At 29.7% G+C, this 15015-nt stretch overlaps 2 protein-coding genes across 4 annotated transcripts; both read left to right on the forward strand.

The window, feature by feature from the left end:
* Positions 1–550: 550 nt before the first annotated feature.
* Positions 551–4405, forward strand: LOC109802568 (bifunctional nuclease 1). Of its 3 annotated transcripts, XR_002240110.3 has the most exons (12): positions 551–762; positions 863–1158; positions 1549–1719; positions 1834–1883; positions 2040–2096; positions 2215–2280; positions 2375–2449; positions 2784–2902; positions 3045–3136; positions 3297–3336; positions 3887–3941; positions 4084–4405. XR_002240110.3 is itself a non-coding variant. In XM_020363981.3 (11 exons), exons 2-11 carry the CDS (start codon positions 885–887, stop codon positions 4097–4099), a joined length of 975 nt encoding a protein of 324 aa, XP_020219570.1. In that variant the 5' UTR covers positions 566–762; positions 876–884; the 3' UTR covers positions 4100–4405. The 3 variants fall into 3 exon arrangements, 2 of the variants coding, with proteins under 2 accessions (XP_020219570.1, XP_020219569.1); XM_020363981.3 differs by lacking the exon at positions 3297–3336 and having other exon boundaries at positions 566–762; positions 876–1158; XM_020363980.3 differs by lacking the exon at positions 3297–3336 and having other exon boundaries at positions 574–762.
* A 5956-nt stretch (positions 4406–10361) lies between these two features.
* Positions 10362–14543, forward strand: LOC109802974 (phosphatidylinositol/phosphatidylcholine transfer protein SFH8). The gene is made up of 14 exons (XM_020364417.3): positions 10362–10596; positions 10770–11064; positions 11189–11288; positions 11406–11672; positions 11794–11871; positions 11969–12070; positions 12206–12255; positions 12345–12444; positions 12578–12676; positions 12783–12896; positions 12990–13116; positions 13583–13917; positions 14092–14166; positions 14316–14543. Exons 1-14 carry the CDS (start codon positions 10581–10583, stop codon positions 14331–14333), a joined length of 1776 nt encoding a protein of 591 aa, XP_020220006.1. The 5' UTR covers positions 10362–10580; the 3' UTR covers positions 14334–14543.
* The last annotated feature ends 472 nt before the right edge of the window (positions 14544–15015 follow it).

The following is a 15015-nucleotide window of genomic DNA, read 5'->3' on the forward strand; positions in this document are numbered from 1 at the left end:
CAAACAGCATTTACGTGTCTAATTTCTCCACGAACTCAACTAAGAGCTTTTATAATGTTAAATTTATTTATTTTTAAACTTTGATATATGAATAGTATTTTATAATTATCAGAAATATATGTTTTCTATTATATTACTTTTGTTCACCACAAATCATGTAAACGAGGTTTGTTTGTTTAAGTTTTTTTTTTTAAAAATAAAATAAGCAGCGTATAAATTATTTTTTAAATAAGGATTTTTTATTTATAAAAAATAAGTTCTATATATATATTTATTTATTTTTTAAGATTAAACAAACTTTAATTTTTCTTTTTATGAACTATGTATCCCAACAAGAAGTTAAGAATTAAATATTTAATATTTTGTTGAATGTAATGAGTTGTGTCTATGAATAATTTTCCAGACACATTCTGTATCTGGGATCCTTTTGATTCTAAATTTACAAGGTTGGTGTGAAGTGATCTAGATTCTAGAAGGAGCAAAAGAACACAAAGGCAAGGGTAGAATGGTGATTTCACTTTATTATCCGATGCTGATGCGTGCGGTGGATCAATGGACTTAAAAGATCTTTTCGCCAAACAAAAATCTCTTATCTTTTCATTTTCAGATCGCAGTTTTCCTTTCCAATTCCCACGCGATCTTTTATTACTATATCCCAATAACAATAAAATTTGAAACACTTTCTCCAAATTGAAACTAAAGTCACAACCAGATTTTTCAATTTTCATGCTTGTTGCGGTGATCGGCCACTGATTCTTCAAGGTGCGCTTTTCGATTTAAATTAATCCGTTTTCTGCGATCAAAACATTCACACAATCGCTAATTTCGTAAAAAAAAATATATATATATAAAATTGGTGTAGGTTTTTGGTGTAGATAGATAGAATGGGTTCTCTTAAAGGGCCAGTTGTTTGCCACACTGTCCTTGCGAAGGTGTGCAGTGTTCCTATGCCTATGAACGCTCGGTGTGTTAGAAGTGATTTTTGGGGACTCGCTTGTACCAAACCTAAGGCCAGTGTGCTTTCTTGCCACATAAACGCGCGAAAGTGCAAGACTGTGCATTGCAGTTTCAACTTGCCCTCTGATGGCACCGGAAACATGGCTGAGAATTTTGATGAAAAGGATGAAGATTATGTTAACTCCAGTGTTGTTGAAGCTGGTATGTTATCTTAGTTTAGATTGGTTGATTGTGCTGCATCATCTGTTAGTAATTAATATGATCAATATAATCACTTTAATTTCTATCTACCTATCAACATAACTGTCAATCAAACATAATTCTCAACCAATCAAAAACTATGATAAGATGACTTTTATAATAATCAACAAACTTATTGTACAATTTGTGGACAATTGGTTTGCAAAATACAATTTGTAATCAGGTATGACAAATGTAAAATCCTTTTATGATTGGATGATAATATGAAATCTCTTTACATTGAATCCAATTTGTGATTAGATGAAGATATATATCAAATGATACACTATTGACTCATAATATAACTACAGTCCATTATTTATTTCTTATTAAAATATATTTGTTGTGTAGTTGAGGTGAAGAGTGGGGCAGATGGTTTCCTGATTAAAATGAGGGATGGTAGACAATTGCGATGCACCCATAATAACCCTCATGGAGGACTTCTTCCAGATTATGCACCCCATCCTGCTATTGTGTTGAAGATGGAGGATGGGACTGGTCTACTTCTCCCCATAATTGTTTGTATGTTTTTACTGCCTATGTGGATTCTGTCATATATGCTTACTTCTTATTTCTTGGACCTTTTATCTGAATTTTGGTAATTCAATATCTCTCTTGTTGTGAATTTGTTTGCAGTGGAGATGCCTAGCGTCTTACTGATGGCAGCAGTGCGCAATGTTCAAATAGTATGTCATCTATTACTCTAACATTTATTCTGATGCCTTTTTTCCTTGTTCTTCCTAGATGTGTTGGTATTTAGTAGTCAAATTTTTGGATCCGGAATGATTATGCTTTTGTGTAACATATCTCACTGGATACTAACTATTCGGTTGCAATATCAGGCTAGACCTACTTTATACCAAGTAGTGAAGGAGATGATTGACAAGATGGGTTACGAAGTATGATTTTTTTTATCTTTGTGCTGTTGCACGCACTTAATTGTCAAATCTCTCATTCAGGCTCTAGTAATGATGTTAATAGTCAAATCTCAAATGATATAATTTCCTGCATATACAGGTCAGAGTTGTCAGAGTTACAAAGAGAGTTCACGAAGCATATTTTGCCCAGTTATACCTTTCCAAGGCATTTACTAATTCTTCACTCTTCTTTTCCACCCCCTCCCAAAACAAAATCCTCCAAAGTGTTGTATGACAGTGTAACTTAATACATGGTATAGGTCGGAAATGAGGCGGTATGTATGAGCTTTGACCTTCGACCTTCGGATGCTATCAACATTGCGGTGAGATGCAAGGTAATCTTTGTCAATTCAATCATATGAAGTAATATCACCTGTAACATATTACATTCTCCTATTGCTTTGATTGGTGGTTGTTGATTTGTGTCTTGGTTGATGTCAGAAAAGTCGGGAGCTTCTAGGAGGAAAAACATTTGATATTTTTTATTTTGAATAAAGCATAGTTGTTGGGCAAAATTTCATAATTCATATGCCTTGGATCCACTGTTGGAATGTGTTGGCAAATGTTGCTCATTGTTGAACTTGCAAGCTTTGGACCAAATTCCAAATCTTTAAATTACTTAAATTAAACTTCTTTATCAGAGATTTAATTGGTCCACCAATGGTGTAGGTGCCTATACAAGTCAACAAGTATTTGGCATACAGTGATGGAATGAGAGTAATTGAATCAGGCAAACTGTCAACACAATCTCCTGGTTCAGATGGCATATTGTTTACTGAATTGGACCGGTAGGTTTCTGAATATGTGCAAGGCAATATGAATTGTCTGTAGCATGCATAATATCTGTTCTCTAAGAAGAATCTGGTTCATTACTAGCCCCTTTTTTCCATCTTGAAAGACTAGTATTAACTAAAATTGACATGGTTGCAGCCCAAGTGGTAAGCCTTGTATTGAAACCAAGGAGTTCAATCTTTTGCACAACATGTTGAAAGCTGTTGTAGAAGAGCGCTATCAAGATGCTGGTAATTATTTTTTCTTCTTATTATTTTATTTATTTATAGTTTTGGAACCTTTTTTCTTCCTCTGCATTGTGCATGATGTATGTCAAAAGCTCTTTGGATGTCATGTATGATGTTAGTGTTTGCTAATCACTATTGATGTTTACCCTACTCTACGGTACAGGTTTTATATTGTCACTTTTACCAGTTTGAGCAGTCAACCTGTAATTTTTCCAACTTCATCTCCTTTTATAGAATTTATTTGGTATACTATTCTCTCTCCTAATTCTATCAGGAGTGCATCACACCTTTTCCGGCTTCTCACTTATACCTATTTGATTTGGAGTTCTATGATATCATCACTTGAAATAAAAAAATGAATTTGTATCTGTAGTAATCTGCAATGGATAAGGTAACTTCAATTATTATTACAACCACTCCTCTGCTGATGTTAGGTGTTGATAGGCTTCATATATGTTCATGTTTTCCTGTCCGTTTTATTTTGAAGTAAACGTGTTTTATAAACCCAGTCCACTTGTGTAGTTAAGTGATTTTTCCTTGGCACTTGCATTGAATTGGGATGAAAGTATTACAATATTACGCTTCCTATTATGTACGATATAAAGCATGTTTGAATATAAGTTAACACTGTTTTTGAAAAACTTTTTATTTTCAGTAGAGAAGTTTTCAGAAACTCTTCTGCATGTATCTAAAGAGACTTATAAATTGTTTTCTAATGTTACTATATGTCTCATGTTTCTGATGCAAATCCAGCTTTATGGAGAGACAAACTCAATCAACTTAGGGCTGGAAAAAATGTAAACAACAGGTATTAAGCGTATTTCGTATGAAAAATTGACAACCGTCTAGCTGTCTCTTTTTTCACTCCAACTGGGCCTTCTTTCTTTCTCTTTAGTATTTTCTTCTCTTGGTTGCTTCACATTTAGTTGACAACTTGTGTTTTATTGCAGATCATGGACACTGTAAATTGTATATACAATCCTACTCCAACATTAGAATGTCAACGGGAATCGGTAGAGCTTATAACTGTCATATCTTTCCCTTCTTCCGCTTATTACACGCTTAATATATCTGTGAATATTTGTGTATATATGTAAACATTAATACCAATGCCTCATCAAAACTTTATTCTGCTTTTCCAGTACTTGTTTCATTTCTCGAGTTGTTCATATGTATTCTGGTTCACCCATTGGACGCAGCATGTTGCTGATGGTTGTGTTTCAGGGTTAGGAAAAATATTTGGGATGCTTAAATAAAATGCTGTTAAAATAACTTGTTTGGTGTCCTTTTTTATTTAATTTTATTTTTAGTTTTTTTTACTGCATTTGCTTGTGTTTGTATATTGAATCCAATCGGTTTTGAAATTAATTTGGTTCAGTTCTTTGATCATATAATCAATTTGATTTTAAATTAAATCTAATATAATTATAGTGGTGGGATTTTGAACGAGGTTATAGGTTTTACTTTCGGAGCAACTTTTATACATCTAAAGAAAATGTTTAAATTGAATTAGTTAATTTACCTCTATATAATAATTTCAATAACTTAACTCTTTGGTCCAAAATATGAGATAATAATGTTGTATGTGATTATTATTATTATTATTATTATTATTATTATTATTATTATTTTTACTTTTTTAATGCGTATCTTATGATATTTTATATCAGGTCAAATTTATATTTCTCTCTCTCTCTCTGACTTATATATAAAAAAAAGGTTTAAATTGAATTAGTTCATTTTTAACCATTTGGAGTTAAAGTTTGAATTAGTTATACCTCTATAATAGTTTCAATAAATTTAGTCTTTAGTCCAAAATATGAGATAATAATGTTGTATGTGATTTTAAATTTTTTTTTTTGTAATGCATCTTATGTGAGATTTTATATCTGGTTAAATTTCTCTCTCTCTTTTATTACTTTTTAAAAATAAAACTTTCAAGCATTTATATCTTTATTTTCAATAAACTAAAGTGATTTTAAAAATATATATTTTTATTTATAATTATATGTTGAGTACAATATATACTTGCTAGTTACAATGAATGACAAGAAAATTTCTGAGAGATATTTAATCCTCAATTGTAATTAATTGATATGATAAAATTTACACCAACACATGCTGGACTGCTTTACACGTAAAAAGATTTTCTTAATAGAAAATGCATATGCTCGTTAAAGGGGTTATGGCAGAGGAATCAAATGCATATGCAAATATGCTCATTTTTAAGCATATTTTCTTAATAGAATTTCGCAGGAATTTATAAAATACTTCTAATAAAAAGAATTCGTAAATAAAGAGAACAGTACTAATTATCATTGAACATAACAAAAATAAAAATAGTACAGTAGTAGTAATAATTATCATTACTTGTTAAGTCTTGCATAAATTTTAGCATTCTTCTGTACCTTAAATTCACATGATCATGATTTCCACTAAAATTTAAACTATTCTGTAGGCCTAGCCTAGGAATCTTTGGTCCATGATTTTTGCCCCTGTTTGACCTTTCCATCTCCCATTTTTTTTTTATAAAAATACTTTTGGCGAAAGTAAATTTTTATTGTGTATTTTAACATAATAAAAGCTATTTTTCATCAAATAAAATCCTAAAAGAAGATGGAAGTGTGGAAACTCACCTAAAAAAGACAGAAAAGAATAGTAATGTGTATAAAAGAGAAAGTGAGAAGATGCTTTAAGAATATTAAGATTTAAGAAAAAAGGTTGAGTTTGAGTGATTAGGAATGAGTTATGAGTTATGAGAGGGTGACTCTAGAGGAGGAGGAAAAGAATACAAATTTCAAATATAAAAAATAAAATAAAAAATTTAAGGGTCGGTGGGAAGATGAAAAGAAGCGATTAAAAATCTTGGATCGGAATCTTTTAGTGGGCTCGTATGGTGATGGGCCTGCAAAGAAGTGGGGCATAGAAGAATAAGAACATTTACAGGAATTTTAATATTATCTCCTCTTAGAACAATTATTATTATTTATATAAGATCTAATTCATAAAATTTTATATATTAATTAATTTTAATAAATTTATTATTATTAATTAAATTAATTTTTTTTCCTTATTTTAGTGAATTAGATATTTAAGTTTTGTATATAAAATCGGAAGTATAGAAAAAATGGACATATTAGATTAAAATTGTTCTCTTGGCTAATACTATCTTAATGGCCTCAGCCGAGTATTTAATATTTGGACCTGTTCCTCTATACTTTTTAAAGAAACTTTTAATTCTTCTCGATGACTTAGGGGGGTGTATTGGTTTAGGATTTCGTAAGATTTTAAAAGACTTTTTTTGAGTAAAAAAGTCCATTGGTATTCAATCAAAATTTTATGTCACTTAAAAACAATCCAGTGGTATTCAATCTGGATTTTCAAGATTTTTTAAAGAGTCCATTAAAATCCACTGGTATTCATTTGAGATTTTTTACAACTTAAAAACAATCCATTGGTATTCAAAAATATAAGGATTTTAAAGGATTGTTGTGTGAGAGGGATTTTGAAGGACTTTCTAGTGTTATCTATAAATACCAGATTCATAAAACAATCCCATCCAAACCCATCGGATTTTGAAGGATTATTTGAAGTGATTTTTCAAGTGTTTCAAGAATTTTTAAGTGAATTTTTCATTTTTTTTTCTATGCTCCTGTCTTCTCCATTTTTTCTCTACTAATAATACTAAATTATTGTTCATTGCTCATATATAATATTGTAGTACTGTTTTCATCCCATTCTCTTATTTTGTGAAACTCTGATATGTAAATGATAGTATTATTGACTTGCTCTATTTTTCTGTTCGTTCTCTTTAATTGACTTGCTTTATTTATTCTATGCAGTTGAATTTGTTCTTTTATATAACACAAAAAAATGCTTGAAATTTCAAATTTTAAGTGACAATTTTTTTTATAACACACGTCAAGAAAAGAAAAAGGTGAAAGATGAAATTGATGTCATAATCTCTACAATATATATATATATATATATATATATATATATATATATATATATATAAGATGAATTTGTTAGGGTTTCTGTGAGTAGAATGAGATGAAAATGGATTTTAGTTGGGGAAAGAACCCTCTCAACATAAAAACTGCAAACTCTCTCCTTCCCTTGAATTTGTTACTTTTATCCTTCATCCTTTTATGACTCAACAATTATTTTATTTTTTTTACTATGAATTTTTCTTTTTTATTTTTATATTGTGAAATTAAGATTTTTTTATATTTTAAAAAAAGAAAATTAACATAAGACATTGCAGTATCTAATTTTTTAGGGTTTAGGATTTATGCCTACATTAGCTTATTTTTTAAAAAGAAAAGATTGTTAAAATATTTGTTAGAATAATTTATTTATAAATATCGTTAAAAATTATTATATAATATATAACTAAAATAATATATATATATATATATATATATATATATATATTCTCTATATCTAAATACTTTCGTTTATATAAAAAAAAAATATATATCTAAATATTTTCTCAGTATCGAATATACTAATTTCTTTTTTATATAAAAAATTATCTTATGTTTCTATATTTCCGTTTTTACATATTTTTTTTTTATAATGACTGAGGTATTTGATCTATTTAGATAGACAAGATATATTCGATCTTGTATGATTGGTATGCTTCTAAAAATAATAATATAATATAATTTTATTGATTTTGTCTCTTATCCATAATTATTTATATAACTAGTTTTCAACATATATTGTTTTAGTAATTCAAATGGGAGATTCACAAGGAAATAATAAAGAAAAAGGAAAAGAGAAAGAAAACTATGAAGCTTGGACCAAGGAGGATTCCGATGAATTGTTACAATTGATAGTGGATGCTATAAAAAGAGGATAGGATATTATGGAGAATTATCATTATTATTTATCTAGACATTATTATTTTTTTTATTATTTTTGTCTTTGAATCTTTTGAAATTTGAATGTATGGATTTTTTTTTTAAATCTTATCAAATGTCAAAACTCCACAAAATCCCATAGAATCCATTAAAATCCTGATTTAAAAGTCTTGCATAATCTATTAAAATCCTGATTTTAAATCTTATAGAATCCTGCAAAATCTTAAAAGTCATGAAAATCCTGCAAAGTCTTTTAAAATCTGCAGGATTTTTTTAAACTAAAAAAGTCCTTTAAAATCCTAATCCAATACACCCCCCTTAAATATACTTTTAATTTTTCTTGTAATTATACGATTTTAATTTTTTATAATAATTTTATTTAACAATTTTTAACGTTAATAACTGACATGATGTATTAATATTTTTAATTAATTTTCTTTTAATATATATTTATCTTATTTAATATATTTATATTTTTGTAAAAATAATATATACTGATTTATATTTATGAAATTATCTATTTATCTATTAATATACTAATAATACTATTGATATTAATTTATCAATAATATCATAATATTTATAATATATATATAATTTATTTAGTAATAATAAATATATACTATTTGATACATGAATAAAAATTATAATACATGTAACTTAAATAAGTAAAAAAATGTATAATTTCAAAATATTATATATATATATATATTGTAATTTTAAAATTTTAGATTTTAAATTGGATATACTAAAATTATACAATTATGATACTTAAATGACTAAAATTACTTAATTAAAATATAAGGAGATCAAAATCGCACAATTATTATATTTGAGATATTAAAATTGTTCAATTAAATTTATGTAAAAAAATTGCTTAATTAAATCTTGGGGACCAAAATGATACAATCACAATATTTGAGGGATAAAAATGCAATTAAACTAATTTTGATCAATACCACAAATAATTAAAACTTTAAAATAATTTTATAAAAACCAAAATTAAAAAATGTTGATTTTATAAGGACTAAGATATATTTAATTCTTCCAAAATTAATTTCTACAATAATTTGTTAAATTATTTAATCCAAAGCTACACTAAATTCTTTTATATGAAAATATGTAGCGTAGAAAGAGGAGGATGAAAGGAAAATTGGAATACGGTCAACATGGATAAAGCCATAAAGGAATCAAACATTTTACAAGTGGAACGTTCATGCGGTCCCACGTTAATAACTCACCTGGATGGGCCTTTTAAGGTTCACGATTACTCATATTTAAATTTTGTATTTCTACTTTTTTATTATTAAAGACATAAAATATCAATTACTACATTATTGTGTTAAAATTTACTCCTTCCATTCTTTTTTCATAGTCATTTTGTCAAAATTTGTTATTTTTTTTTTCATTTTTTTCATTGTCATATTACTAAAATTAATGAGTTATTAATTTTTTTCTTCCATTTTTATCTTTGATAATTAATATATGTTTCCTGAACAATGTGTGTATTTATTTTTAATGTTTACCTAATTTTTCTCTAACTACTCATATAAAGTTAATGTGCATTTATAAGAGCAATATGTTCCCAACAAAATACTATAAAAAAACAAAAAAAAGGACAACTATTTAATGAAGTAGTTCGACAGTCTAAAAAATGCAAAAAAAAGAGAGTAAAATAAGAAAGTAAGTAATAAATATTTTTGAAAACTAAAATATCAATGATTTTCTTAATTCCCGTGGAAAACCTTAAACGACTATGAAAAAAAACGGAGGGAGTATCTTTTGTGGATCCATTTCCCAATCACACACGGACATGATAGATTTGTTTTCTCAATAATTTTACCCATTCTTTATTGTTAAATAAAATTTATAAAAGATTTGTTAAATCATATAGATTTTATTTCTTATTTTTTACATATTCCATTTCTTATTCAGTAAATCTTATATAAAATCCATTTTAAAAATGTTTTGAAACTTTTGTCTGTAACATTATTTATCGGATAAAATAAAAATCGAGTACCAGTAACATATTCTTCTTAACACGTACTGTTACTCTTATCTTTTAAAGTTTATTAAAAAACGTAGAGAGTAGAGTATGTTAGATTATATGTTCCTAACATTTTTTTTATAAAATTAAATAGTACAAACATGGAATGATGAATCATGAACCGAAAAAAATAATTAAAAAGTGAAAAGGATGAAGAAGTTGATTAAAGAGGGAGATAAATTGGTGCGAAGGCATACATGAAGTAATAAATGATGGGCCCACGAAGAAATAAAAGCTGATACAGATAATTTATATGTGAGAGAGGTGAAGCATATGATATAATATAGATTCGTGGATCAATTCTTCATTGAATTTCCTTTGTCTTTGAGAATATAATGTTTATATCAAGTTTTACGTAGCATTAATTTTGTCTTCTGCCGACACTGCGTGTGTCTGCTAAACTAACTAACACTCCGAAAAGGATTGACCGCTAACCTACGTGTCATTCACCATAACACAAAACGTTATATATTTTCAAATTTATCTCTGCCTTTGATTTCTGTTTCACTACCACACTTCAATCTTCGTTGACATGTCAACCAACCTCTGTGAGTAGCCTCTCTTCGTTATTTCAATGTTTCTTGGTTAAGAATTTGCATCAAGATTTCATTTATGCTTTAATAATTTAGATGAGCTGAGTGTGATTGAATGGAATTAATTGCTTGTCAAGAAGTTAGTTCTTTATGAAATTAATCCTCAGAACTTTATTATTATTGTTTAGGCTTCGAAGGATTGGATGAAAGAAGAGAGAGGAAATTGAGTTTTGAGAACAATTTGGAGGATGATAGGTGGACAAGAATTGGCAGTTTGAAAAAGAAAGCACTGAATGCGTCCAGCAAATTCAGACATTCTTTTAAGAAGAAAAGAAGCAGAAAAGGTGCTAGCAGGAGCGATTCCCTCTCCATTGAGGATGTTCGAGATGTTAAAGAGCTTCAAGCAGTGGATGCTTTTCGTCAGGCACTCGTGCTAGATAACTTGCTGCCTCCATTACATGATGACTATCATATGTTATTGAGGTTACAAATGCAAACCTTACCAGTTAGTAGTTACATTTAAGCATGTCCAAGGAAATTCACATGTGGATATGGTTTGTTTACGTTATTGTATAGTGTAAAACTGAATTTGACACATTTCTTGCAGATTCTTGAAAGCAAGGAAGTTTGATATTGAGAAAGCAAAGCACATGTGGGCCAACATGATCCAGTGGAGGAAAGAATATGGTACAGATACAATTATGGAGGTGAGCCATCTGATACAATAATATATGTTTAATTTGATAGTCTGAACATTGATTTATTTATTTTTTTAGAATTTGGGGTTCATGTATGTGTACTACAATATGGTTTCCATTCTATAGGATTTTGAATTCAAGGAGTTGGATGAAGTCTTGAAGTACTACCCGCATGGATATCACGGTGTAGATAAGGAAGGAAGGCCTGTTTATATTGAGAGGCTAGGGAAAGTTGATCCCAACAAGCTTATGCAAGTAACTACCTTGGAAAGGTATTTGAGATACCATGTGCAGGGTTTTGAAAAAGCATTTGCTGTTAAGTTTCCGGCTTGCTCTATAGCTTCTAAGAAACACATAGATTCAAGTACAACCATTTTGGATGTTCAAGGCGTGGTACGTTGTTTGTCTAATTGGCCAATGAAAGTTTTCCAGACACCATTTTAACTTAAAGTTGATCAAATTTTAGATTAGAGTTTATAGTACGTTGTATATCTAATCGTCTTTTGCTTTCTAGGGCTTCAAAAACCTAACCAAGTCTGCACGGGAACTGATCACCCGGCTACAGAAGATTGATGGTGATTACTATCCTGAAGTATGTAGGTTTTAATCGTCATTTTCTTTATGACTCAGAATTTTCTTATTGTTCATGTAGTGCTTCTAAGTTCTAATTTCTAAATGATAATGTGCAGACACTCTGCCAAATGTTTATCATTAATGCTGGTCCTGGTTTTAAGATGCTCTGGAACACGGTGAAATCATTTCTTGATCCCAAAACTACTTCAAAGATTCATGTATGTGTTAATTTTTTGAGTTATTGTTCATGTTTAAGTTTTATAGGATACCATTGAAGTAATTACCTTCTACAGTTTTTGGCTCGGAGATTATCTATTGGTATATGATTAATTGATTCTTGAACGTTCCTTTAGGTTCTTGGAAACAAGTTCCAGAGTAAACTACTTGAGATTATAGATGAGAGGTAACTCTACATTCAATTTTGTTAATGGAGTTATCTGTCAAACAACTTGTTTTATTGTTTGAAAATTCTGACCAACTGTAAGTTCCCAGTGAGCTGCCAGAATTTCTTGGTGGTAGTTGCACTTGTGTAGATCAGGGTGGTTGTATGAGGTCTGATAAAGGGCCATGGCAAGACCCAAGCATTTTAAAGGTTTGCTACTTATCATGTAGTTATTATATATACTGTGTTATTCACTAAATTTTGAATAGTTGCCTCTGGTTTCCAGTTCTACTTTGCATCTTACTGTGTCTGTGACTCAACTAGAACAATTTTGAGCATGCAGATGGTTCTTAGTGGTGAAGTGGGATGTTCTAAACAAATAGTAACGGTTTCTAATGACGAGGGGAGGGTGATTGAATGTGACAAGATATCTTATCCAACGGTACAGTTTTTATTCCCATCTAGAACACAGCAAGATGAGAAGTTTCAGATTTTATAATAAAATTAATCTTATCTTGCTATGGACTTTTGGTTTCTGAGAAAAACAGATAAGAGGTAGTGATACATCTGCAGGAGAATCAGGATCTGAAGTTGAAGACATAGCTTCTCCCAAAGCATGTGGGAACTGTATAAGCCCTGTGTTAACTCCTGTCCTTGAAGAAGTGAGTAACCAGTGACCATGGTATTGATCTTGAGGTTACAAGAAAAAAATGTTGCGATGAATTAAATATAACTCTGCCTTTATGTTTGTCCAGGCAAGATTGGTTGGTAAGGCTAGTCATACTGGCAGTTTAGTTGAGTATGTTCCCATGGTTGACAAGGCTGTTGATTTTGGAAAGAAGGAGAAGCAAGCAACGCCTCGAAAGTTATTTTGTTCAACAGGTTATACAATTTATGCACAATTATTGGTTTTGACATGCCATTATTGTTATTTAAAGCTTGCAGGGGTGGATGTTGACACTTTTTTCTTTGAACTCCACGAACTTAACCAACAATGACATTATCAAAATATCTGTCATAGTTCATTTGTACGTTTACATATGAAAAAAATCTAAAGGAATGAAAAGCTACAATTTCAATTCAATCATTATCCTTTAACAAAATTGTGCTTTATATTTTTTTCTTCACTGATTGGAGTTCATTGAATCTGTACTTACCCATCCCCAGGAAAAAGAAATACATGAATGAATTGAACACTTGCATGTGAAAATAAAACTTTCTTTATGATATAAAGATAAATAAAGTTATATATTGAACTATGAATAATGTTAGAATTGATTGGTGAAAAAAAATCTGCTAAGTAATGAGAAAATGAAAAATCTCCTGATGATAACCACGGCTGTTACAGCGGGCTTCATTTTGGCTCTTTATACCTTTGCTCGTTCAATAGCATTTCGTGTCACCAAGGGAATTCGCCACTCAGAATCTGGTTCTTCCGCAAATATACTTAACATGACCGTTGATTCAATATCCAAGGAGGAATCTCGCCCTCCTTCATCTGCTCCCGGATTCACAAAGACAAACCTTCCCTTATCAACCTTAAAACGCCTTGGTGAGCTTGAAGAGAAAGTTGTGATTCTACAGTCAAAGCCTAATGTGATGCCATATGAAAAAGAGGAGCTGCTGAATGCTGCAGTTTATCGTGTGGATGCATTGGAAGCAGAGTTGATAGCTACAAAGAAGGTATCTATATCATGTACTAATCCTTAGTTTGTCAGTTATGCACTACCCCGGTTACTATAGATCACATAGATAATTCCAATTCTCAACGTCTAACATGTTATTAGTAGACTACTGCCTAGAATTAGGACCCTGATTTACTAATTTATAAACTAGTGTGTTCAACTTCTTAAACAGGCATTATACGAAGCTTTGATAAGACAAGAAGAACTTATGGCATACATAGACAGTGAGGGAAGATGCAAATTCAAGGCAAGTCAATAATATTTTGCGTCTTGTTTAAGTCACAGGCTCGCACACGCACACACACATACTGTTAAAGAGAAAAAGAAAAGGTCAAGTTCTAGTTAACTTCGTGTATGGGAACTCTTAAAAGTTTGTTCAATCTGTTTGTAAAGCAGAGAAAGGTTTGCTGGTGAAGAGAAACTGTACATGGTCGAGTTGAGTTGTTCGGTGGGTATCACACTTCTTCTTCCTCTCTCTCTCTCCACATACGTACGTATATATGAGGAAAATCAATTGACGGGTGTAATAATGTATACAATTACAGTAAACAATTTGTACTGTCTCTGTTTCCATGTATGTTGATGTCAATAACATACTTGAGAAGTAAACCAGAGCCTTCTTCATTTGAGCAGTGTTTTATTTTTATTTTTATTTTTATTTTATTTTTATTTTTAATTTTTTTATATTTTAATTTTTTTTTTTATCTTGTTTGTGTATTCGAAATGAATAATGTTACAGCAAAGTACTACTTGTATACAATTATTTAATATTTATAAATTTTTCATTATCTAATATCAATTAATTCTAGTTTGATTTTTCACATTTAAATTTTGATTTTCCTACTTCAACATTTTCCATTTCGAATAACCTGCTGATTGGTTTGTTTTCTTAAAGCGATATAATGAAATTAACTATTTAAATTCATGAAATACAGAGACGTAAATAACGAATTATGAATTTGCTAGAATAAAATATCTAGATTTCTCATAATAATTATTACTTGCACTTGAACTTTAACAAGACCGAAACGGAGTTACCTTGATGATAAATAACATTTAGATTCTAAATTCATGCTGACACAGACAATTTTATATG

This window comes from Cajanus cajan, chromosome 4, assembly GCF_000230855.2.
Source record: "Cajanus cajan strain Asha chromosome 4, NIPB_CcT2T_4, whole genome shotgun sequence".
Taxonomy (NCBI): domain Eukaryota; kingdom Viridiplantae; phylum Streptophyta; class Magnoliopsida; order Fabales; family Fabaceae; genus Cajanus; species Cajanus cajan.